Raw genomic sequence first — 27,918 nt, 5'->3', positions numbered from 1 at the left:
AAATTTAAAAATTTTTTTGCAGCCCAACTTTTCCAGTTTCTTCTTTCATGGATTGTGCATTTGGTGTTGTATCTAAAACTCCACCAAATTCATGGTCACCTAGATTTTTTCCCCATGTTATTTTCTGAAGTTTTGCATTTTACATTTTATGTCTGTGATCCACTTTGAGTTAATTTTTGTGAAAAGTGTAACGTCAATGTCTACAGTCATTTTTCTGCATGTGGATGTCCAGTTATTCCAACACATTTGGTGAAAATACTATCCTTTTCTCCATTGAATTGCCTTTGCTCAGTTAACTATATTTAAGGGGGTCTATTTCTGGGAGCTCTGTTCTTTTTCACTGCTCTTTGTCTAGTCTTTCACCAATACCACACTGTTTTCATAGTACGTTTTGAAGTCAGGTGGTGTCCTCTGACTTTGTCATTTTTTAATATTATGTTGGCTATTTTGGGTCTTTTGTCTTTTCATCTAAACTTTAGAATCATTTTGTCTATATTCATAAAGTAACTTGCTGGCATTTCAATTGAGATTATGTTGTCTATTTTTGGTATTAGAGTAATAGTGGCCTCAAAGAACGAGTAAGAAGTGTTTCCTCTGCTTTATTTTTGGAACACATTATAGAGTATTTGTATAATTTCTTCTTGAAGTATTTGGTAGAATAAACTAGCATAACCATCTAGGTCTGGGGCCTTCTGTTTTGGAAGGTGATTATTTTTTGATGCAATTTCGTTAAAAGATACAGATTTATTCAGGTTATCTATTTCTTTTTAAAATCTACTTTTCTTTGTGTGAATTTTAATAGATTGTGTCTTTCAAGGAACTGGTCCATTGCATTTAAGTTATTGAGTGCTCCAACCAGGGTTTTCTATGTACTAGGTGGTGTGTGTTTTTAATTTTCCTCTTTTTCATGTTTTTTAATCAGTCCCAGTATTTAATTCACTTTAAATCTGCTCCACTAGAATATTTTCTGTTTCAGCAGTGCCTGGAACATAGCATATACTCAATAAGTATTGGCTCAATCACCTAATATCCTTGAATAGTTCTCAGCAGTTTATAATGCACTTTATTTTCTTTGTTCTCTATATAAATTAAGCTGGGGAAATAGCAGTATCCCAAGATTAAATTACTTGCCTTAGTGGGCTTAATTATTAAATGGGCACAGCTGGAACATTAACCTAGGTATTCTAACTCCTAATATTAGATCTTTCCTTCTGTACCTTATACCAGCCATGTTTTTCATATCCACTTTATCAGGGGCCCTGGGGAGAATAGGGAGTGACAGTTATTTAGATGCACAATTGCTCAGATATGTTTTTTGTTGTTGTTGGGTTTGTGTTTTTTTTCAGAAAAAATGTTCACATGATAAGAGGTTCTCAAAGATCTTCTTAACCGCTAAATGTTTATTCAGACTGATACCTGGCACCTGACTTGTACAGATTTTTTTCATGAACATTAGATGAAAAGTTAGTGAGTTTTTTTTAAGGGACTATATTTTTGTTATATACATTCTGTTGTCACTGCTTGCTTTTATTGATCTTTACTTTGGCAAAAGTGATTCCTGGCTATGACAAGCTATTTATGGCTGTCTTACTGAGGGAGTTAAAGCAAACAAATAATTTATATGCTAACCTACTGAGGATATTACTCATATTTTAAAGTAGTGCTTGATTAGAATAAATTTTAACTTTAAAACACATACATGATACAATAGCCACTAAAAACAATAGGGAAAAAATGGTCATCACATCTTTTTCTAAACTGCCTTTAAAAAACAAGTTTATGTAAAGTACCCAAGTCTGCTCTTCTTTTATAGTTTACAGAAAAGTTAAAGAGAAACCTCAGTAGTTATTCACTGCTGAAGGATCTAGCTGACATCTTTGGAAAATAATTTGAAAAGCCAGTGGATTGTATACATGCTGTGCATTAAGCCTTGAGCTCTCTTTTGCATTCTGTAATTTATATGTTGTCCCAGCATGAGGTAATTTTCATGATTTTGCCTCTAAATTATGCATATTAAAGTGAAATGTACTGATATAATATAGGCATGACCTATAAAGATTTCTTCTTGCTGCTAGAATCTAACCTTTTAAAGATCTCTTTATTCTCTACACCACCCTTGTCATAAACAAATGGCAGAGCTTGTCTATGTTAGAACTATATTAGTGTGTTAGATATACATATTACAGTAGATATTATAATAGGTTTTTTATAATAGGGTATTAAACTATTGATACTTTGAGTAATAAATATATTTATTAAGAGCTTGACCAAAAGCATAAGTTCAGAATCTTTAACATGGGTCTATTTTTTAGGCAAAGAAAATTTTGTCTGGTGGGTGTATAGCCTGACTTGTTTTTCTGGTGAAGAGTTAGTCCGGGATAGCTATAGTTTTGCCTTTTACAAATGGTCTGCACATGTTTGACAGGTTTCTCTAGCTTACTGATACAACCTCTCTAGCTGTGACACAGCAAATTTCCCCGCTGAGCTAAAGTGATCTGTCCAAGCCCAAACTCGTAAACTTGTTCATTAGCATACAAATGTATAGTTATTCTCAACCTTCCACCTCCCTTGGCATCAGGGACCAGGAACCTGTGGTAGACCATCTTGTGCTGCTCTAGGACAACTAACATACTGAAAACGGATCTTAGAAACTGCAGCTACCCAGTCTTCGAGATCCATCATCGGAGCCTAGAACAGAAAAAGAGGCAAATCCTAAGACTACGTTGTGCAAGAGCAGGAAGATAAAGTTTCTTCTCACATTTCTGAACCTTTCTTCTAAGTTTTCCTGCTTTACTGCTTTGTCTTTGTTCTTTCTGAGCACCTGAACTCACAGTTACTGTTACTGCACCAAAATTTTAAGAACCCCTCCTCCCAAAGAAGTAACCAGAAATGTTACCCATATCTTCCAGCATACGTTGGTTTATCATTTAGTTAGCCATATCAGTTACCCATGTTATCTAGCAAACACTAGTTAATTAGTTTATCCACAGTTGGGAGACCAGTACTAGTACTATCTGTTAATTATAATTAAAAGCATGGTTTCTGAAGGACCTAGATTCAAATCCCAATTTATATGCTTAATAATTTTGTGATCTTAGAGAATTTCATTTAATCTCCGAGCCTGAATTTCTTCATTTATAAATGTTCTAGAAGGGATTTAGTGATGGCATATAGTAAGTACTTAGCACTGTACTTGCATATGCTAGCCACTAAATAAATAGCAACTACTTTTATCATTACTGTGTAGTTGGATTCCCCTGTTAGCATGGGAGAGTCATTTATGCCATGCATAACCTCATATTAGAGTGAAGTTATAGGTTTGATATACTCATTTATTAGCAAAACATTTTATTATAATTCCCAGCATAGCCAAGGTACAGAAAAATAAGCACACAAATATGTTGATGGAGATAAAATTGCATAATACAACATTTTGGAAGAGCAATTAGGCAATTTGTATCAGTACCCATAAAAAATGCTCTTTGAGTCAGAAATTCCCTTTCTAGAAATCTTCTCTAAAGAAGGCGATTCAGACTAAAATTTGCAGCCACTAGCATTTAGTGGGAAGGATTTGGGCATGGGTGGTGGGGAGGGAAACTTGAATGTCCAACGACAGAGAATGGTTGAATAACATAGTATTTTCATATAATTCATACTCTGTAGCTATTATGAAATATTTGACAACATGGGAAACTGCTCACAATATTACTATTTAGTAAAAATAAATAAATAAAAGTATTATGTGAAATACTCAAATTTTGTACACTAAGAAATACATTCCTTTCTCTCTCCTTTTCTCTCCTTCCCCAGAAGCAAGACTAAAAGAATATACATTAAAATATCAAATGTATTTATTTCTGAGTAGTTGGATTTCATTTTTTGGTTTTATTTTTGAACACTTGAGTGTTTTCCAAACTGGATATACTAAGCAAGTTACTTAGCAAACCTCATATGAAAAGCATTGGAGGGAAGATTGGGTGTCTGGACACCTGTGTTTATTAGTAATGAGTTTATTGGAAAAAAGTTTTGAAAAACTGAAAGCTGCTCCTTGGATCCATAAATTGATCTAAACTGAAGCCTTGCCTCCTAAACTGAAGCAATTTAGTTGGTTTGAGCTAAGAGGTGGCCAAATGTGGGTCACAGGAGGAGTTGTTAAGATAGATTCTGGGTATTTGTGAATACATTGCTTTTGATGTAGCAAATAAATAAGAGCTTAAAGAGGGAGAGGTGGATTTTAATATGGAAGAGGAGAGGAAGCTTCTTGCAGAAACAAAACCAGAGTGAAATTTAATTAGACTTGCAAAGAAGATTGTTATGCAACGGGCTCAGATTGTTTAGATTTTATTTATTTTTCCAAAATATCTGTGATGACCACAGGGAAACCGATGTACATTTCCAGTGGAAGGTTCATGGAAGAGTATTTTGTGACTGTAGAAACATACTTAAGAGTAATTGGCTTTTTCAGATAACTTATATTTTAAAGTAATTTTAAAATACCAAGAACAGAATTATCATTTTTTGCAACTTTTTTTTAATTAGGATCCAGTTTATGGAAAAGGAAAACTTGGAGAAATCCAGGGACTTATTCTGGGAATGTTGGATACCTTTAACTATGAACAAGTAAGCTATTTTCTATTTCTCAGCCTGTCCTAAGGTGGAAAGAAGCTATTTCTTTTTCTTTGCACTTATACTTTTTCTTTAAAAATTACCATCTATTTAGTGGAAGCGCAATAGATTAAAATGTGTGGTTTTTAATTTTTTTAAACTTCTCTTGACCTTAATTAATTAATATATATTTTATACACACACACATATTCTAGGGTTTGGAAATGCATCAAATTTGGATTCATTTTATTGTTTTGATTTATTGGCAGAGGAACAAATATCTTTCAAAATCAGAAATGTGAAAAACTTTCTGGAAAAGCAATTGAATGCAAAGATACAACCTATGAAAAGGAAAGGTCAGCATAAGTATAGAAAATTACCAAATAAAATTAAAAGACTCTTCTTTTAAACATCCTAAAGTAGATAATTGCAACTCACCAAAAAATGATCATTAGTTCTCCCTTAACTCAAAACTGCCTATAGCTTTAATTCTCAGTAGGAGCCAGCTTGGGGAACAGATTTTTTTCTTAATGTACTTCAAAGTAACTCGTGAAGCCACCTAGGAAAAGTGTCACTTGGGTATGGTAATTATGTTGTGTGCTTTTTTAATAATCAGAGAAGAAAAGGAAGCATTTGGGTGACAGCTTTCCTTAGGGTGTTGGAAGAACTGCAGTTCTGCTTAGTATAGCCCAGTGCAGCCGACACCCCTGCAGGCACAGAGTGCTTGTCAGCAGAAGGAGAGCTGAGTGCAAAGCAGAACATTTTTGTGAACTTTGGAAGAGAAGGAAAAGATGGGGTTGATTGGAAAGAATTACATTTAGTTCTAATGGTTAGACCATTAGAACTAAAAATTCTGCATTACAGATGAAGTTAAAGGACTGGGCTATGTAGCAAGGAGGATGGTCAGTAAATTTACAACTATACATCTAAATCCTATGATATATATGAATGTTGAGAATTAGATGTAGTGTGAGCACAATGCTTTATAAGCACATAGGACCTTAAAAATGACTGAATGTGATTGCTGTGAAAATGTCTTCATGTGACTCAATGACAGATGTCACAGTCTTGAGAAGATTCAGTTGACCTGTAAGTGCTGATCAGGAAAATATAATCTCTCTGCCCAAGGGAGGTGAAAACTGAATAATGGCCATTAGCTTTTCCAGTGAAAGGTTATTTGAAATATTGCCATGGATGCAGTTTCTATTTAAACAAAAAAAATCAGGGATATTTTCATTATTTGTTACAACACTTCAAGCCATTTAGAGAGAACTTATTTTATACATGTAAGAAATAAATTGATTTGGGCTTATCTAGTCATTCTAAAGCCATCAGTACTGAATTAAGCCACAGAATGGCCAAGCACACATTTCTCAGTAGAAACTAGTAACAGCCTTTTAATAATTATTTTGAGACTCTTAATGTCTGAACTTGTCATTAACTGCACATTAAAGTTAACCACTTAATTTGGAGTTTTTTGATGTTTGTTTAATTTTATGCCTTTATAGTTTATTTTAATTTCGGTTGTTTGTGGTTGAAAACTTAACTGATATTTTCTATTCATCCCCTTTGTTTCGTTTTATAAACCTTTTTTATTGGTTTGTTTGTTTTGGTTTTGGTCTTTTCTAGACCCTGCTGGAAACAACTACTAGCCTTCTAAACCAAGATCTCCACTGGTCACTGTGTAACCTGAGAGCTTCTGTCACCAGAGGACTGAATCCCAAGCAGGACTACTGCTCTATATGTTTGCAGCAGTATAAGAGACGCCAAGAAATGGATGATGAAATTATCGTCTTTAGGTAAGAGAGAGAAGGAAATGTTACATGTATGGGGTGTGTGTGTGTACACGTACAGTATTTCCAGGCAGGAATACATGTGTATACACAGCCCCAGTCAGTCATTCTAGCAGTGAACAAAACAAGACAACGTTCCTGCTCTTATAGACCTTACATTTTGCATAGGAGTTGGGAGAAATGGGTGGTAGGGTGGTCAGACAATAAATAAATACAGAGTAATAAGAGCTATGAGGAAAAATAAAGCACAGGTAAGGGGATGGAAGGATGACATGTTCAGGGTGAGAGTGTTATTTTAAGACACCGTAATGAGGAAAAACATCTCTAAGGACATGACATTTGAGTAGAATGAGAGAGGTAGGCGTGAAGGTTCAGAATATATTTTAAGGGTAGAGCTAACTTGATGTATTAGATATGTAAGTGTGAGTTGCCTGAGCAACTGGATGAACAGGGTACCATTATCTAAGGTGAGAAAGAACAGGTGTGAGGAACTGGAGAAATCAAGAGTTTTGTATGGGAGGTGTTAGGTTTGAGATGACTGGTAGGCACCCAAGTAGGGATGTCAGGTAGACAGTTTTTCTAGTTAGAAACCTGGAGACATGTTCTGGAAATACAAATTTAGAGACTGACAGCATATAAATGATATTTAAAACCACAGTGCAAAGAGAAAAAATCTAGTATAAAAATGATAGATTTGATCTCAGGAGCAAAGGCAGCTCACCTGGCATATATGGATAGAGGCAATATAAGATAAACTGTAGCCAAACTTCTTGAGTTCAAATACTAACTTTCTACTTACTAGCTGAGAGACTTTGACAAGTAATTTAATCTCTTTACATCTTAGTTTTCTCATCTGTAAATTGAGATAATAATAGTACTACTTCCTAAGGTTTTGTGAAGATGAAATGAGATAATTCACATAAGACATTTGTGTCATGGTGATATATAGTAAGCACTATATAAATGTTAGTTACTATTATTGTAGATATAGGAAGATTGGTAGATTTGGTGGTAGGAAAGGGAAGTAATTCTTATCACACAGAGCCCATTCATTCAACAAATATCTGATGAGCACCTACTGTATGCCAGGTACTGCTTTAAGGAGATAGGGTGCAGTATGAATGAAACAAAGGATCTGCTCCCGTGGAGTTTACATTCCAGTGGTAAGGGCAGAAAAACAGGTAAAATGCCAGGTAGTAACTACTATGGAAAAAAACCCAGACGTGTTAAGTGAGATACAGAGTGTTTGGGGGAAAAGATATTTTATATAGAGTGGTCAGGGAAAGCCTCATTGTTAAGGTGACTTATGAACAGACAATTTAAAAATTAATAGAAATGTAATTAATAATCACTGTAAATAAAATAAAACATGGGATAAAGGAACAAGAATGTTTGGAGCTACTAACTTATAAAGAATCATTAAGGATAGTATCACTATTTTAGTGACATTTGATCAGAGACCCGAAGGAAGTAGCCATGCAATGTCAGGGGGGAATGCTTCAGGCAGAGGATGAACAAGTGCAGAAGCCAGGAGGCAGGGGTGTGAATAAGTTAGTGCTGTCTGAACAGAGTAAAGGAAAGGGAAAATGATAAAAGTTGACTTCAGAGGAAGAGCAGAGGCCAAATCATGTAGGAACTGCGTCATTATGAAGAATTAAAATTTTATTCAGAGATGAGAAGCCATTGGGTGGTTTTGAAAATAGGATTGACATTATGTGACCTATGTCTTAAGGATGACTTTGTGTCGAGAATGGACTATAAAAAGGCAGGAGTGAAAGTAGAATGACCAGTTAGGATACTGCAGTAATCGAGTTGAGAGATAGCCCAGGGTAGTAATGATGAAGTAAAATGTGGTAGGATTTGGATATGTTCTGGAGGTAGAGCTGAGATTTGTTTCTAGATTGGATGTGAAGTGTGAGAGAAAGAGAATGGTCAAGGATGACTCCAAAGTTTTTGGTCTGAGAAACTAGAAGAAGATAGTTGCCATTTATTGAGATGTGGAAGGTTAGATGAGAACGTAGAGTAGAGTGAAAATCAAGAGCTTTGGACATGTTAAAATTAAGTCCACTAACATCCAAAGTAGAATTCTTGAGGAGACATGTGTGGGACTTAGGGAAGAAGCCTGGGCTGAAGGTATGAATGGAGCATTCATCAGCATGTAGGTGGTATCTGAAAGCTATGGAACTGGAAGGAATCACTAAAGGAGCAAGGGTAGCTATAGAAAAGAAAATAGAGGAGGAAGGCTATAGAAGAGAGAGGTTATACAGAGAAAGAGAAAGACTGTGAAGACTACAGAAGAGAAAAGGATTGACTTCTGAGGCTGTCCAGCATTCAGGTTGGAGAAATGAAGGGGAATCAGTGATGATCACAGAGTTACACTCAACATTATATCGGAGGCTCATTTGTGACCTTAATGTAATCAATAGGGAATTTCTTCATAGGAATCATGTAAGAATTTACTGTGGCACTGACATTTTTGTTAATGCTTAATCAAATCACAACTTTTACCTTGAATTTGATAAGGCAGATCACTTATGCTATTATCAAGCTACTTATACAATTATGATTTTCCCCAATCGACTTTTTTTTCAAACTATCTAAAAGTATTTCATAGTTTGATAAATGAACAGAAGTTTAACTCATCCCCCAGGTGGTTTGTAGTCAGAGAACTGTGATTCTTTTCTTACTAACAGCTTAAGTATACAAATATGTGAGTCTGGATTTCAAAAAGAGAGGACAGCAACAAGTTTATTCCCTGTCTTGTTTCTTAACCTATACAACCATCAGTGCATTTCAGCATGTCAGAAATCTTTATCACTTACAAACACTCCAACATAGCCTATGTTTATGAGTTTTATGATAATGAAAAGTATAAATTGGTTGCCTTCATTTTGCAGCTGTGGCCATTTGTATCACTCATTCTGTCTGCAAAACAAAGAGTGCACCATAGAAATTGAGGGGCAAACAAGATGGACATGCTACAAATGCAGCTCAAGTAACAAAGTAGGAAAATTAAGTGAAAATTCATCGGAAGTCACAAAGGGAAGGATAACTCCATCTCAGGTAAGACTTGTTTTCATGGCAAAATGGGGATGTTCCTTTCTTACAAATGTCATGTAGTCCTGGCCTCATTTTTTCAGGTCCTATAGGCTTCAACAAATTTCCCTGATGAGTATCTAGTGCATAACATCTATTCAGTCCTATTTAGAAGAAAAGAGCTTCTCCTCTTTGTCCAGCACTGAAAAACAGATTTGAGAGCAACAGAAGCCATTTTCTGTCCTTAAAAATCTTAAGATCTAGTTGAACAGAGAGATTACACCCATCAGCCTGCTTAAGATCCTTTGACAAAGTAAGAGGTCAACAAGTACAAATGCTACAGTGCTCAAGAGTATCTACCTATGTGCTCAAGCTTGCAAAGTTACCACTTTTTTTTTTTTTTCGCTTTTTACCTTTATTCTTTTTCTTTTTTAATCCTCACGAGAGGATATTTTTTCCATTACTTTTCAGAGAGAGAGGAAGGGAGAGAAAGAGAGAAACATCAATATGAGAGAGACACATCGGTTGCCTTCCACACACACCCTGACCCGGGGCCGGGAATCGAGCCTGCAACCGAGGTATGTGCCCTTGGCCAGAATTGAACCTGGGACCCTTCAGTTCACAGGCCGATGCTCTAACCACTGAGCCAAACCGGCTAGGGTGAGTTATTGCTTTTAAGTAGGACTAATGGACAACGTACATACACAGGTGCTCTGTGCATGGTTTCCTCAACTGGGTAACTTTCTTCCAAGAACTTAATGTAATGGTGTTCATGTGAGGAATTTTCATTGCCTTTGGAGTCTAATGGCCTAGATACAGTCTTATTCATTTTACATCTTTTTTTTTTTCTTCTTAAGCAGGCAGTGGAGCAGAGTTCAAATCCTACTGCTTAGTAGCTTTTCTGGGAGAACAGCACTTGGCAACATGAGGGGCTCAGTGTGGAGGAGGAGCAGTTACTAGGGCTGTGACTTGATCCCTGTGCTGTTCTCAGTTTACTTCCTTTTCAAAGTGAGAAGTGGGGTCACATTTCCTGTTTCCTGCTCTTTCCCATATGCCACCCTATCCCTGTAGTCAGCCTTAGCATCACATAGTGAAAAGTTGGACCTGTTGTTGGTTTTTTATCTTTGTTTCATCAGTTTTCAGTGTTGTATCAGACGCAGACCCAAGAAAAAAACCCTGACCTGGTTTCTCCCAGATAACAGCTCGGAATTTCTATACTCCAGTGGTAGGCATTCATTTATACATTCACCCGGTATATATGGAATAGTGTGCAAGACACTGTGCTAGGTGCTGGGGATACAATAGTAGACAAGACATTTCCCTTGTGCAGTTTATAACCAGTGACATTATAAACCAGTTTTGAGTAAGTGCTCAAGTTCTTCCTGACACCAATTCTGTCAGTTCTCTGGACTGGGTATCCAACAATTCAATTCAATTTGGTCACTAACTACCAGATGTTAGCATCACACTCCCCATGGTTAAGAGTTCATTGCCATTAGACTGCCCTCACTACAGACACCAGTCGCAAAGGGGGTATCCAGGTTACCCACACTCCAGTCTGACTTGACAAACTCAGGGATCCCTGTGACACCCTACCTCCTGCTCAGGCTTAATAATTCATTAGAATGACTCCCAGAACTTAGAAAAATACTTTACATTTACCTATTTATTATAAAGGATACAACTCAGAAATAGCCAAATGGAAGAAATGCATAGGGTGAGGTATGGAAGGAAAAGGGCACGTCTATACCCTCTCCCAGCATACCGCCTTCTTAGTACATCAGTGTGTGTACCAGCTCAAAAGCTCTTTGAACTTCATTTAGGGGTTTTTATGGAGATTTCATTATGTTGTCATAATTGAGTAAATCACTGACCATTGGTGATTAACTCAGTCCCCCCCCGGAGGTGGTGGGGTGGTGAAGGATGGGACAGGGTAGAACTTTGATCTTTCTGGTGACTAGCTGTCACTCTGAAGCTGTGTAGGGGTCTGCAGATACCATGATCTCATTAGCATACAAAAGGCACTCTTATTCCTCAGGAGATTCCAACAGTTTTAGGAACTGTATGACAGGAACCAGGGACAAAAATCAACTTTTTTATTATATCACAAGTACTTACAGATTAGTATGCTATAAGAGCAGATAACCAATAGACCTAACGTAGACAGAAGATCATGGAAGGCTTCCTCAAAATGCTGTGTTAGCTGCCCCTGAAGAAAAAAAAGAAGCAAACTAGACAAGTTTAAGTGCAAGCGTAGGCAGAAGGAGGAGTATTACAGGCAGAGAGAACCAATATGTGGAACAAACATATCACATTTCTACTGTGAAGCAGAAAAGAACATGGAACTAGACACTGAGTGTGATTAGATCTGGAGAGCGAAAGAGTGTGGTATGAGATTCGGCTAATGCGATAAACAGGGACCACATTAATTATTTTTATGTTTGTGCTAAAGAAATAGGGAAGATATTGAAGGGTTTTGAGGAAGGAATGATATGATCTGATCAGAATAGGTGGGTTTTTTCCCCCCAAGTAGTATTTTTAAAAGAACACTGCAGAACTGAAAGGGAAGCAAGAATGGATATAGGGAGACCAAGAATATTGAAGTAATTTACAGGAGAGAAGTGAGTGGTAACTTGTTCTAGAATGGTAGAAACTGGGATGTAGAAAAGAGTACACATTTGAGATGTGTTTACGATGAGCAAAAACATCAAAAAAGAGGGTTCATTGTTGGAGTTAGAGATGTCTGCAGGACATAAAGGTAAAGATGTTTAATATGGTTTCCAGATTGAAAAATTTGTTAACTGTACATCCAAAAAGCTTTCTTGTTCATATTTAGGGAAGGAAAGACAGGTCCTGTGATTTTTATCTTTCCAAGCTGAAACCAGATGCAGATGGGAACCTTTATTTATGCAGATACTTAAGGCATTACATCTTGGGGCACTTCAAGTTTTTTCCTCTTTCAGCTATATCCTATGCATAAACAACTTGTGATTACATGCATATTCTGGCCTAGATATTACCATTTAGATTTTTTTCCTAGATAGTCCTGAGAGGCTAAAAGACTTTTTTCCCTTTCTTAAAAAATACAATTACATATTATATATGTAATTATGTATATACATAATTTATGAAGAGTAAAATTCATCTACTGCTAGTTTTGACAACTACTTTTATAATCAAGATAAAGAGCAGTGTGATTACTCCTCCTTAGAAGACCCTATATCTCTTTGTAGTAAACATCTCCTCACACCCTCAACCCCTCACAACCACTGATCCATTTGGAGTTAATTTTTAATAGGGTGTAAGATAAGGATTGTGGTTCATTCTTTTGCATGTGGATACACATCGAATTGCCCTTGTACCTTAGTCAAAAATCAATTGACTATGAATGTGTGTGCCTGTTTCTAGACTTTCTGTTCTATTCCACTGCTCTATGCTGCTATCCTTTCTCCAGTACTGTAGCTTTATAGTAAATCTGGATATCAGGTAGTGTGAATATTCTAACTTTGTTCTTCTTTCTGACATTTGACTATCCTACTTCCTTTGGTTTTCCATATAAATTTTAAAATCAGAGATTTGTCAATTTCTACAAAAAAATCATGCTGGGATTTATTAAAATTGTATTGAATATATAGATCATTTTGGGGAGAGTTGATATTTTAGTAATATTGAGTCTTCTAATTCATTAACATATTTCCCAATTTATTTAGCTCTCTGATTTATTTAATCAGTGTTTTGTACTTTTGTTATATAAATCTATATATGTCTTATAAGATTTGTTTCTCAGTGTTTAATGACTTTGATGCTGTTGTATATACTACTGTTTTATATTTCAATTTTGAATTGTTCATTGCTGGAATATAGAAATGCAATATATTTTTGTATATTGACCTTGTATTCAATAACAAGTGCCTTACAAAGTTTACTTATTAGTACTAGTACTTTTTGTAATTCTTTGGTATTTTTTACATATGCAAGTAATGACTCTTATTTCTACTTTTCCAATCTTATGCCTTTTATTTCTTCTTCTTCCATTCTTGCACTGGCCTCTAGTACAATGTTGAATAGGAATGGCAAGAATAGACATCCTTGCCTTGTTTCTTATCTGGGGAAAGTGTTCAAATTTTTTATCACTAAGTATAATGTTAACTGTAGGTTTTTTGTGTGTAACCTTTATATCATGTTTAGGAAGTTCCCTTTTATTCCATGTTTTGCTGAGAATTTTTTTATGAATTGGTGTTAAATTTTGAAGTCATTTGTACTACATTGGTTGCTCTGTTCCCACATCCCCATACCTCATACAGTGAAGAAAGACTACTTCATTGTCTATTTCATTATAATCTATTTCATTGCCTTTTCTCCTGCCTTCTCTCAGAAAATCTAGAAAAGGGAAATTATTTTGAAGTTGTATCTACATGTCAAAGGCAGCTTTATTTCTGAGGCCAGCCCATTCTCCAGGGTAGGAGAGATGATTCAACCTTTTTATTCTTTAGGAAACTCCAATAAGATTACTGATTAGATCCTCTTGAAAATATCTGTCTGATGCCTCCTAATAATGAAGCAAGCTAGAATAAGACCTATTTGGGATTTCTTAAATTTTCCTCTAGTTGGCTATCTCGCTTGTTTTTCTTACTAAGATATTGTAAAAAGACCTAGTAGGTTGGTAATACGAGAAGGAAAGAGGAAATGAAATTTACCAAATATATGCTTGAAATGTGTTTATGCTAATATTCACAACTTTTGAAGGTCATATAATCCCTATTTTACAGTGGGAGGAACTGTATGTAGCTCAGAGAGGGAGGACCAATATTTGAACTCAAGTTTGTAGGGCCATCTTTACCCCCCCTTTTCCTGCCTCTGGCCTGTTCCATTTTTAGCATTCTATTTATTGAAACAGGGTAAATTTGGTTTTTAAAATACATCCATACCATATTGGCTGTGCTAATTAAAATTTGTTACCATTGTGTGAGAGAGAGGAAGGGGAAGAAAGAGAGAGAGAAACATTAATCAGTTGCCTCCCGTACGCATGCACCCTTACCAGGGATCTAACCTGAAACCTAAGTATGTGCCCTGACCGGGAATTGAACCTGCAACCTTTTGGTGCACGGTACAGCACTGCAACCAACTGAGTCACCTGGCCAGGGCAGCCATTCACATTTTTCACTTAAAGTAATTTAAAGTGAAATGAAAATGATAGCTTTTATTAAGCTTTATTTCACAAAATTCTACTTTGCTCTCTTAATTTCCTTTGAAAAACCTGTGAGCCCTGGTTAAGTTCCTAGCCAGTGTCTGGGGGTGATAGTCCCAGTGACTCTGAAATCAAGCCGAGACCACTGGCCAGCTTTCACCTGTCGCTGTCTACTGCCAGAAGGCACCGAGTGCACTTAGCCCCTCACTACCTTCGTAACGTGGTCCTTCTGTCAAGCAGCATTTATCCTTTTCCAGGACTTAGGGTAATTGACTTTTCCTTCTTCAGTTTCAGACTCTGACCCAATAGGATGCAACAGTTACCCTAAAAACTGTGCTTTCGGGGGATAAAGTCTTTCTGCTGCTCCTTTTCTCACTTCTGTTTTTCACAGCTGGTAGATATATGTAACCAATGACTGACATATTAGGTGCCTTCCAACAGGTTTGCACAGACATAACGGGAGTTGTTTCCCCAGAAAACATGCTTTCCTCTGGAATAAGCACTTTTCTTCTTTACAAACAGGGAAAAAAAGACTCAGATTTCACTCTTTGCTTATCCCCTCTTCCCCCACTCAGATTTAGAGCAACTCAATCTGAAACGTAGGTCCACAGAATAGACCTTGCAAGTCTCTGTGATTCTGTTTTGCTTTCTCTACATATTACCCACAGCTGAAATACATTAGAGTAACTAATTTCAACCAACAAACTCCTCTTTTTATTTTCTCAATGAATGTTATTTAAATATAACACAATATAATATAATGTACAATAATATAATTTAAATTTTATCTTTGATTATTCCTTTATTAAATTTATAGTAGCTACTAATCATCTTCAGTGGTACTGATTAGCATTAGAAGAAAATAACTTGCTATTTATTTAAAAATAATAGTTGGTCAACAGGCAACTTGATATAAATTCAAAGAAACATAATTGAAGATTTACTAGATTTTAGTTTTAACATTATATTATCAGTAGGGCTTAGAGTTCTTAAGAGCTGATAATAAACTAACACATTATTATATACCAGAAACATTCTAGTAGTTATTTCTTTTAAAACTTAAAAAAACAAGAGCATTAGAGACTCATTATACAGTTTTCTATAATGTATTGCTCGATATCTTTTCACACTTGGTTAAATCATCCCTTATGAGTAGAAAGCCAAGTACATTAGTCAAATATCAGTTTTTTGTTTTTTTCAATAAGAGGTAAATATCTAAGGAAGAAGGGAGAGGAGATAAACAAGGGCTGCTCATCTTTTAATAACTACAAAAGGAGCCCAGCTGGGCATCGCTCAGTGGTTGAACATCGACCTAGGATCTAGGAGATCACAGTTCAATTCCCGGTCAGGGCACATGCTGGGATTGTGGGTTCGATCCCCAGTCCGGGGCCTGTAGGAGGCAGCTGATCAATGACTCTCTTATCATTGATGTTTCTATCTCTCTCTCTCCCTCTCCCTTCCTCTCTCTGAAATCAATAAAGATATATTTAAAATAATAATAATAATAATAATAATAATTACAAAAGGAGATAATTAAATGAAGTAAGTTGATATTTTCCCTGGTACTGGTGTGGTGTTTATTTCGTTGTTTTTAGAGTTGTCTAAGAAAATGTTTTGTTTTGGGGGGTAAATTTATAAATAATGCCAGAAGGAAGTATTTACAACTTCCAAGAAATTATTCAGTAAATGACATTTATTTATGCTCAGGGGTAATTTTCTATTAACCATTGTACATTGCTTATTCATTTTGGATTCCCACTATAAATTAGAGATTTGGTTTACATGCTATGTAATGAAATAGGACACTAATATTAATGCCTTGTTTTCATTTGTCCATTTTCAAAGAATATTAGCTCCCCATTTTAAATGTTAGATTGAAATTAATGTTAAAAAATGAGATTTCAGTTTTTGGTGATAGCAGCATTTCTCAAAAGAATATCTTCTAAATTAAATTTACAGATTAAATGAAGATTAATATATCTCAGAAGTGCAGAGAGACGATGAATGATTCTAACATAAATGAATGTTTTTGAGGAGACTTTTGCCCATTTTCCAATAATATTGTTATACTTTAATATTGAGTGATATATTACTTCAGCCAATATTTACTGTATGCCTACTTTGGGCTACACACTATTCTTGTTACTAAGTATACATAGGTGAACAAAAAAACATAGTTCCCACCATCATGTAGCTTACCATCTAGTAAGAGAGCTAGACAATAATTAAACAACATATCAAATATATAATTTGAAATTGTGACACGTATATAAGTGCTGTGAGGGGAAAGAAGAGGCTGTTATGGGAAGAATAGCATGAGGGGGAACCTTTCGATTGGGTGACAGAGAATATCTATGTACAGATTGATGTTTAAGCTAAGAAGGTATCAGCTATGGGAAGATTACAAGGAAGAGAGAACTGTCAGCACAGAGGAAATGAGGAGGGAAGTGGCTTGCTCAAGGAACTGAAAAAAGATCAGTAGCTGGAACATAGTGACTAAAAGGGGACATGGCAAGGAATGAAGCTGAAGATGTAGGCAGGGCCAGATCCTGAATAGCCTGAGACTCTGGCAAAGAGTTTAGTTTGTAATTCTTGAAGTGAAAATAGAAAGGGATTGATATGATGCATTGATTGTGATTTTGGAAAATGGATAAACAGCAACATCTCTATTACCACCCAAATCTTCACCTCTTTGCCAGAGCAAAATAATTATAAGATTCCTAAAATTCTATAAATTTGTATACTCCCCTTTGATCCAGAAAAGGCTTATGTCCAAGAGACTGAAGGATGACAATAGTACCAGGAAAGTGTTTCCAGTCTTTATGTAGAACAAAAGCTTTGATGGAAATATGCACAATGGGCATTAAAAATTTCATTATCCAATTAAATTTGAAAAAATGTTTAACTTTACCTGTAATCAAAGATATACCAGTTAAAACAGCAATATGATGCCTTTTTTTTTACTTATTAAATAACTGGGAGTTTTAAAAAAAATACATATTATACTGTCATACATTAAAAATACATATGCATTTATATTGATAAAGATGTGAGGAGACAAACACTTTTATGCAATACTAGTGGGGATGCATATTTGTACAGGTTCACAATCCCTTATCCAAATCCCTTTGGCCAGATATGTTTTAGAATTCAGATATTTTTATTTTAAAAAGGTAATACAGGGGTTTCAGTTTCTAAGAGAATGCATTTAGAGTTTCTTGGTGGGGTGGCAGTGTACAAAGTATATAAAACAACGGTTCTCAAGACATTGGACCCCAAGCAGCAAAGGAGAATGAACCCTGAGAGACAAGAAACAAATTATGTAAACTCTAGAACTAACCCCAAATTACTGCCCAGAGAAGGTTTCTAAGCCATGGTGTAAGGAGGGGGAACTGAGGCAGAATTTATCAGTCTCTTTGAGTTGAGATAGAGCTGGAAATCCAAGGAAGGCTAGATGGCTAGAGTTCACCAGACAGAGTATTGGACAGGAGAAAGCCATACACAGAGAGAGCTCCAGAGACATACTAAAGGCAACTTTGAGTATAAAGTTGAATACTAACCTACGTGAGTGTGAGGAAACTACTCAAGGCCAGAAAACGCAGCACCTAAAAGGATTAAAGGTAGCAGTGCCCCAAATTCACATAGAGTGAGGAATAATGCCAGCCTGGAAAGCTTCATAGTTCACAGGGGAGCATTTAGAGTACTCACTAAGGTCTTGACCTCAGTATTAGGGGAAAACTTAACCCTAGACTAACTGCTATTCTGATTCCACCTACCAAAACTTAAAAGAAAAACCTAAAAAGATCACATTTCCAAGTATTTTAACCACATCCCAGAACAAAGTTCAAGAATATGTTAAGGATTAGAAAAGTATCTAACCCAACAAGGTAAAATTCACTATGTCTGGCATTTGATAAAAAATTACAAGGAGTGGAAGAAAGCAGGAAAATGCCCTGCTGTCATGGCTCCACAGTTGAGCATCAACCTATGATCCAGGAGATTGAGGTTCTGTTCCCAGTCAGGGCACATGCCCGGGTTGCAGGCTCAGTCCCCAGCAGGGGGCAGCTGATTAATGACTCTCTCACCATTGATGTTTCTATCTCTCTCTCCCTCTCCCTTCCTCTCTCTGAAATCAATAAAGACATATTTAAAAAAAAAAAAAAAAAAAAAAGAGAAAGCAGGAAAATAAAAGTCATAAAGAGGAGGAAAAAAACAACTATATTACATTCTAGAAATGGCAAAATTATGGAGACAATAAAAAGATCAGTGGGATGGGGAATGAGAAGGATAAATAAATGAAACACAGAGGACTCTTAGGACAGTGAAAATACTCTGTATGATACTATAATGGTGGGTATGTTATTACACATTTGTACAAATCCATAGAATATAGAACACCAAGAGTGACCCCTAATGTAAACTATAGACTTTGGATGATAATGATGTGTCAGTGTAATGTGTCATCAGTTGTAAGAAATGTACCACTCTGGAAGGAGATGTTATAATAGGGGAAACTGCACATATGTGCGAGCATGGGATATATACAATATCTCTATGCCTTCCTCTCAATTTTGCTGCAAACCTAAAACTGCTCTAAAAAATAGTCTTTTTTAAAAATCAGGTAATTGAAACAGACCCAGAAATAGCATATTTGATAGAATTAGTTGAGAAGAACATTAAAAGTTATTATAATTGCATTCCATATGTTCTAGAAGCTAGAGGGAAGATTTAATGTGTTAAATGGAAATACAGAAGTTATAAAGACCCAGTAAAACATCTAGAGATTAAAACTACAGTGCCTGAGATGAAGAATACAGTGGATGGGATTAACAGCATGGTGGACATTGCAGAATAAATGATTAGTGAACTTGATTATATAGCAATAGGAACTATCCAAAATCAAACACAGAGAGAAAAAACACTAAAAGGAAATGAGTAAAGCATCAGTGAACTACAAAACAACTTTAGGTAGCAAAGTAAGTATGTAATTGGAGTTCTAGAAGTAGGGGCAAGAATAATACAGAAAAAAATACTTGAAGAAATATAATACAGGGTTCAAATTCCAGTAACAGCAGGGTAGCCTGCATTGGACATCCCTTCTGTTAATAACAATTATAAGCTCTAGACAAAAAAACAAAAAAAGTGCTGTTTAGAGAACACAAACCTTAAAAAAAGGCAAGCAAACTAGAGAAGCTCAACACCTAACCAGCTTTTTCCTTGGCACATTTCTCAGTTTGCCTTGGAAATTACCTGGGGGAAAGAGCTTAAACAGAAAGTAGCATTCTAACTGAGATGAAGAAACAGAGGTCAGAGTTCAAGAATGCCAAAGCAGCTGTAAATTGAGGGGGCAAATCTCAGAAAGAAGGGTACCAGGGAGGAGGGATCTCCAAATCTTGTTTTAGGTTTTAAAATTGCACATATACAGTAATGCTCCAAGAAAGTAGCATCAGAAGGACTAAAGAACTGAGCAGAGATTTCATTTCAGCAGCTGCATAGTGTTTTGTGTGCAAGTCTTGCTAAATGGGATTGGTAAAACACCTCACATTTTACACTGAAACTGCAGAAGGACTGTGCTTTAGGACCTAAGGGCTACCCCAAGACTACAGGCAAAAGCAAAATAAGTCCTAACAAAGCCAAAGCCCAAGCCCAAGCCCAAACTATCATAGGATCAATGGGAAGAAGAAGGAAAATATAACTTAAAATCAAGAGAAAAAGTATCAATAGAAGCAGACCTATGGGTGAGCCACATGTTTGAATTGGTAGTCAAGGACTTTAAAATAGAAATTAGAAATATGTTAAAGGATTTAGAAGAAAAGATCAGAATGATCAAACATGGGAAAGTCTCAGTAGATAAACAAAACTATAAAATAAAACGAAGTAAAAATTCTAGAGCTAAAAAACATCTAAAATGAAAAGTTCATTAGATATCAACAGCATTTTTAATACTGAGACAAATATTATCAGTAAATTTGAAGACAGTTCAATAAAAATAATCCTAGCTGAAGCACAGAGACTAAAAGGATTGAAAATAAGTGAAGAGAGCTCTTAGTGACCTGTGAAACAATATCAAAAAGTCTAGCATATATATTGGAGTTCCAGAAAGTGAGGAGAGGGAGAAGTGGCAATGGGGTGACCTGATAATGTCTGGAATTTTCTCACATTTGGTGAAAAAAATCAACCCATATACTCAAAAAGCTCAGCAAATCACTAACAATAAATACAAAGAAAAACCACACTCAGATGCATCATAGTCAGTCAAACTACTAAAACCAAAGACAAAGAGGAAATCTTTAAAGCCACCAAAGATAGACAATAATATGATGGATGACTTCTCATTTTAATAAAATGGGGGAAAGCCAGAGGACAATAAAATGGCATCTTTGAAGTGGTAAAAGAAAGGTGACATGGGTCATAGATTGTATATTATATAACATTCCCAGTGGGATCTAAGGTAGCATCCCATAATCAAATGCTTATGTATGTGGGATAAATAAAGACTATAAACAGCCTCACTTCAGGTCATCTACTGTCAGGTAGATGACTTTTGGTGCCAAAAGTTTTTAAGAAGAAATTCTTTTGGTTTCAGAGCTTTTTGGATTTTAAAATTATGGGAAAGGGTTTGTGGATCCATCTTACTTATCAGGAGAAAGATTGGCAATATGTAAAATTAAATGTCTACACCCTTAGAAGCAGGTATCTGTAAAAATCTGTGCAACAGAAATAATACATGAAGAATATGTGCCAAATGTTATATACAAGGATGTTTATGACAGCATTTTTAATAAAAAATTTGAAAACAGCCTAAGTGTTTCAATAGCCTCCCAATAGTTGGTTAAATTAGTTACAGTATATCTATACAATGAATGGACTTATATGTAGCCATGAAAAATCATGTTACTGAAGAATACTGATATAGTAAAATAAACATTCTCAAGATGTAATGTGAAAATATAACAAAACAGTGTGATTCCAAATGTTAATAGTAGTTATTGCTAATGTGGTTGAATTGTGATTTTTATTTGCTTTGTTTTGCTCTTTTGTATTTTATAAATTTGCACTGGTGAGCATGTATTCCTTTTATAATCAGAAAAATCAAGGCTTGTATTTTTAAAAAAAGCAAAGTGATAAGGTTTTACTTTTGCTCTTAAACTTCAGATCAGATTGCTTCTCTAAGATAGGAATCATTTTATTATCAAAGATCACCAAAGTTCAGCATTATTATTAAGGCCATAGCTTAATATATCAACCGTATCCCCAGATCTGGGGTCTACACACCTGGATCTAAAGTGTCTCTTTTAAGCTGCGTTGCCTGAAGCATTTCCAGGAGGAATCTTGTTAAATGAAAAATAAGACCTTTCATGAGTGATACTGAACCATTTCTGTTGCCACTTCAAACACCGGCTTCATCTCCAGAGAACAGCTTTCTCAGATAAATCGTCCAGCATCACATCTAGTTCTTGGCTTGTTTTTAAAAAGTCTGCAGATTCTTTCATGAGGTCATTTTTTTTTTTTTAAGCTTAAATATCTACTTTGCTTTGAAAATCTATTTTCTCCCTTTTCAAAAAGAACATACCAGGAGTTAAAACTGGATCACGTTTAGCAAGCTACATCATACATCTGGAGTAAATTCCAGAGTATTAATGTCATGGTATGTTAGAGCAAAGACTGTCAAGTCTAATTTTTGCAGACCTGCTAAATCTGAAACGACAGTCTGGACAGCCAGCAGTTTTGATCCCTGAGCTGAGGGATGTTTTCTAAAGTTATTCTGAAAGCCAGGGTGGAAAGGCAAAAAAGCCTGCAACATGGTCCTATTTGAATAGCTTGATGCCATAGTGATAGGAAATGTCTTCATCATCTGTAGTGTAGGCTCTTAGAATTCGACTGCTAAGTTAGAAGAGGCTTAAGAACTTGAGTCCAGTTGCTTATCTCGTACTTATACGCCTTCATCATCATTCTAGACTGACAGTATCTAGTATGGAACTACTTGTAGTAATTTCATTTTTCCTTGAAATTTGTAAGTTGATAGTCTGATTTCATGTATCAGTCTCTGTGTACTTAATATTTGCTAGAATTCAATGCTGAAAACTTGTGGACTCAGAGTTTTCCTTGTGGGCAGATTTGATAACAGTTTTCTTTAATAAATATAGGGCTATTCATGTTTTCTGTTTCATCTTGGGTCCATTTTTATAAGTTTTTCAAGGAATTTTTCCTCTTCATTTAATTTGCCAAATTTATTGGCATAAAATGGTTCATAACAGGGACTTACTATCATTTAAATGTCTGTAAGTAATGTTACATGTAGTAATATATTATCTTTCATTGCTGGTATTACTAACTTATATTCTCTTTTTTCTTAATCAGTATATAGCGGTTTACCAATTTTGTTGGTATTTCCATAAGAACCAACCTTGGGAACCTTGTTAATTTTCTCTGTTGTTTTTGTTTGATTTCTATTGCATTGATTTCTGCTTATTATTGCCTTTCTTTTACTTAGTTTGGTTTTACTTTGATATTCTTTTTCTAGTTTCTTAAATTGGAAACTTAGGTCCTTTATTTTAAACCTTTCTTATTTTCCAATATAGCATTTAAAAAATTATAAATTTTTAAGCACCATTTTAGCTGTATCCTACAAATTTCTTTAAATGCTTTATTGAAGTATAATAGATATGAAGTGTACAAATTTGACATGTGAGTATATCTATAAATCCATCACTACAGTTAAGATACTTGACCCTATCCATAACCAGCCAAAATTTACTGTTTCTCACTTATGTTCCCTGGAAACCACTGATTGGCTTTCTGTAGCAATAGATTAATTTGCATTTTCTACAATATAGATAAATGGAACCACAAGTATGTATGCTTTTTTGGTCTAGCTGCTTTCATTCAGCATAATTATTTGAGATTCATCGACATTGTTGTATCAAGTGTACATTCCTCCTTAATGCTGAATAATGTTTCATTTTAGGGATATAGCATAATTTATTATTTTACCTATTGATAGATATTTGGCTTTTCTAGTTTCTGGCTATTATAGATAAAGCTGTTATGAAGATTTGTGCACAAATCTTTGTATGGAGTATACTTTCCTTTCTCTTGGGTAAATACCTAGGAATGGAATGGCTGACTCATATGAAGAATTATGTTTATCATTTTAAGAAACTGCCCAACTGTTCTCCAAATGGTTGTACCATTTTACCCTCCTACCAACAGTATATGAGGGTTCCAATTCCTCCACATCCTTGGTAGAGTCAGTCATTTTATTTTATTTTATTTTATTTTATTTATTTTATTTTATTTTATTTATTTTATTTTATTATTTTATTTTATTTATTTTATTTTATTTTATTTTATTTTATTTTATTTTATTTTATTTTATTTTATTTTATTTTATTTTATTTTATTTTATTTTATTTTATTTTATTTTATTTTATTTTATTTTATTTTATTTTATTTTATGAGAGAAGAGAGGGGGTATGGTGGGGAGAAGGAGAGAGACATCGATTTGCTGTTTCGTGTATTTATGCATTCATTTGTTGATTCCTGTATGTGCCCTGATGGGGGATTGAACCCGAAACCTTGGCGTATTGGAATTACACTTCAAGCAACTGAGCTACTTGGCCAGGGCTAATCAGTCTTTTTAGTTTTGGCTATTCTAATTGGTGTATAGTGGTATCTCATTGTGTTTTTAATTTGCATTTTGTGAATGACTAATGATGTGAAGCATCATCTCATGTTTTTATTGACCATCTATATATTTTCTTTGGAGAAATGTTCAAGTCTTTTGCTGATTTTGTTATTGGATTGTTTGTTGTTGAGTTTTAGAAGTTTTCTATATATTCTGGATATTAATTCCTTATCAAATATGTCATTTGCAATTTTTTTCCATTCTGTGAGTTGCCTTTGTACTCTATCATGCCCTTTAGTGAACATAAGTTTTTCATTTTGATGAAGTCAGATTTGTCTATTTTTAAAAATTATTGTTGCTTGTGCCTTTGGTGTCATATCCAAGAAATGATTGCTAAATCCAATGTCAAGAAATTTCCCCTCTATGTTATCATCTAAGAGTTTTATATCTTGAGCTCTTGCATTTAGGTCTTTGACCCATTGTGAGGTCATTTTTGTATGTAGTGTTAGATGTGTCCAGCTTCATTCATTCTTTTGCATGTGGATCTTCAGCTTTGCTGAAAAGACTGTCCTTTCCCTATTAAATGGTCTTGGTACCCTTGTTGAAAATCATTTGACTATATATGTAATGATGCCACTCGATCATGATGTGTGACCCTTTCAATGTGCTGTTGAATTCAGTTTGTTAGTCTCTGTTCTATTCCATTTGGGGTATATGTCTGTCTTTATGCCAGTAGCACACTGTTTTGATTACTGTAGCTTTGTAATAAGTTTAGAAATCAGGACATGTGAGGCCCTCCCCAACTTTATTCTTTTTCAAGATTGTTTCCATACAAATTTTAGGATGGTTTTTTTGTGGGGATTTTTTCCTACAAAAAAATGCCATTGGGATTTTGATAGGGATTGTATTGACCCTATAGATTGCTTTGGGTAGTGTGGACATCTTAACAATATTGTCTTATGAAACATGAACACGGTATATTTTTCTATTTATCTTTGTCTTCTTTAATTTCTTTCAGCAATATTTTGTAGTTTTCAGTGCACAAGTCAAAACCTCCTTGGATAAGCTTATTCCTAAGTGTTTTATTCTTTTTGATGGTATGGTAAATTGTTTTCTTAATTCTCTTTTCAGATTGTTCATTGTTAGTGTATAGAAACAAACTGATTTGTATGTATCGATTTTGTATCCTGCTTAATTTGTTTATTCTAATAGGTTATTTTTTGGAATCTAAATTTAGAGTTTTCTACATATAAGATCATGTTATCTGCAAACAGAGATAATTTTACTTTTTCCTTTCTAATTTGAATGCCTTCTGTTATTACCCTTGCCTAATTGCTCTGGCTAGAACTTCCAGTACTATGTTAAATAGAGGTGACAAAAGCAGGCATTCTTGTCTTCTTTCTTAACTTACAGAAAAAGCTTTCAGTCTTACACCATTGAGTTTGATGTTAGCTGTGATATATACACACACATACAACACACATAAATACATACATATAGCCTTTATTATGTTGAGGTAGTTTCCTTCTAATCCTAGTTTGTTGAGTGTTTTTATCATGAAAAAGTGTTAAATTTTGCCAAATGATTTTTCTGCATCATTGGAGATGATCATGTATATTTTTTCCTTTACTCTGTTAAGGTGGTGTATCACATTTATTGATTTGTGTATATTGAGCCCTCCTTTGCCTCCCAGGGATGAATCCCACTTGATCATGATGTATGACCTTTTTAATGTGCTGTTGAATTCAGTTTGCTAGTATTTTGTTGAGGACTTTTGCATCTGTGTTCATCAGAGATATTGGCCTATAGTTTTCTTTTCTTGTAGTGTCCTATCCAGCTTTGGTATCAGAGTAATGCTGGCCTCCTAAAATAGTTTGCAAATGTTTCCTCCTTTTCAGTTTTTTGGAAGAGTTGGAGAAGGATTGACATTCTTCTTTAAACATTTGGTGGAATTCACCAATGAAACTATGTGCTCCTGGACTTTTCTTTGTTGGGAGATTTTTAATTACTGATTTAGTTTCCTTACTAGCTATTAGCCTATTCAGATTTTGTTTCTTCATGATTCAGTCTTGGTAGGTTGTGTGTTTGTAGGGTCTAATTTTCTTTTTATTTCTTCTTTGATCCATGGGTTATTTGGAAGTGTGTAACTTAGTTCCTAAATATTTGGGAATTTTTCCAGAGATCTTTCTGTTATTGATTAAATTTATTTCTGTTTTGGTCAGAGGGCATTCTTTGTATGACTTGGATTCTTTTCAGTTTATTGAGAATTGTTTTATTGCCAGAAAATGGTCTAAGTTGGTAAATGGTCCATGTGTACCTAAAAAGAATATGCATTCTGCTTTTGTTGGGGGTAGAGTATCCTGTAAATGTCCATCTTATCAAGGTAGTTGCATTTTTTAAGTCTTTTTAATTGAGATATAATTGACACGATTGTGTACTTTTAGGTGTACATACATGTAGGTTTGATACATTTATATATTTCAATGATTACTACGGTAGCATTAGCTAACAACATCATGGCACATAATTTCTTTTTTGTGTTGAGAACAGTTAAAATCTAGTTTTCTAGCCACCTTGACATTTATAATACAGTATTGTTGACTATAGTCATTATGTTGTGCCTTACATCTCCCAAACTTTTTCATTTACTAGTTGCAACTTTGTACCCGTAAGCAATATCTCCCCAATTTCCCCACCTCCCAGCCCCTGATAACTATTATTCTACTCTGTTTTCATGAGTTCAGCTTTTTTAGATCCAAATATATGTGATATCATATATATTTGTCCTTCTCTGACTGATTTATCTCACTTAGCATAATGCCCTCAAGGTCCATCGATGTTGTTGAAAATAGTAGGATTTCTTTCTTTTTATGGCTGAATAATATTCCATTGTATATATGTATATCATATATTATTTATCCATTCATCCATTGATGAATACTTAGGTTGTTTGCATATCTTGGCTATTGTGAACACTTAGCTTGTTTGCATACTTGACTGAGCACTGTGTGCTTATATCTCTTCAAAATGTTGATTTCTGTTCCTTTAGGTATATACCCAGGAGTGAGATTGCTGGATCATATAGTACTTTAAATTTTAATTTTTGGAGGAACCACCATACTGTTTTCATAATGGCTATACCTAAATTTACATTCCCACCAACATATCCCTTTTCCCAACACATTTCTTTTTCTCCACATCCTTTCCAACATTTGTTATCTCTTGTCTGTTTTATAAAAACCTTCCTAACAGGTATGTGGTGATACCTTACTGTGGATTGATTTGCATTTCCCTAATTGAGCATCTTTTCGTATAGCTCTTGGTCTTTCGTATGTCTTTGGAAAATGTTTGTGTGGTTCCTTGGCTCATTTATTAACTGGGTTTATACTTTCTGGTTATCTGCCTACTTGTTTTCTCATTTATTGAGAAAGGGGTATGGAAATCTATGACTATAAAACCTACTTCTCCTTACAGTCCTATCCATTTTGTATTATGTACTTTTAAGCTATTAGATGCATAGATGTTTAGGATTTTTATGTCCTCCTAATGAATTGACACCTTTATTATTATGAAATTATCTTCTTTATCCCTGGTAATAATTTTTGCTCTGAAATCTAGTGCTGTATCGTTCCAGCTTTTTGCTTTTAACCTATGTGCCTTTATATTTA

At 34.9% G+C, this 27,918-nt stretch overlaps 1 protein-coding gene across 5 annotated transcripts in view; it reads left to right on the top strand.

The window, feature by feature from the left end:
* The window catches only part of VPS8 (VPS8 subunit of CORVET complex), a 200,688-nt gene that overhangs the window by 139,390 nt on the left and 33,380 nt on the right, over window positions 1–27,918 (top strand). For all 5 annotated transcript variants that reach the window (XM_016200097.2, XM_016200096.2, XM_087818259.1 and 2 more), the window contains 3 exons: window positions 4,540–4,620; window positions 6,235–6,404; window positions 9,296–9,461. In XM_016200097.2, coding sequence (XP_016055583.2) covers window positions 4,540–4,620; window positions 6,235–6,404; window positions 9,296–9,461 — 417 coding nt within the window. The remainder of the gene's footprint in view (window positions 1–4,539; window positions 4,621–6,234; window positions 6,405–9,295; window positions 9,462–27,918) is intronic.

Source organism: Miniopterus natalensis, chromosome 6, assembly GCF_054644295.1.
Source record: "Miniopterus natalensis isolate mMinNat1 chromosome 6, mMinNat1.hap1, whole genome shotgun sequence".
Taxonomy (NCBI): domain Eukaryota; kingdom Metazoa; phylum Chordata; class Mammalia; order Chiroptera; family Miniopteridae; genus Miniopterus; species Miniopterus natalensis.
This window is presented reverse-complemented; position numbering and strand designations above follow the sequence as displayed.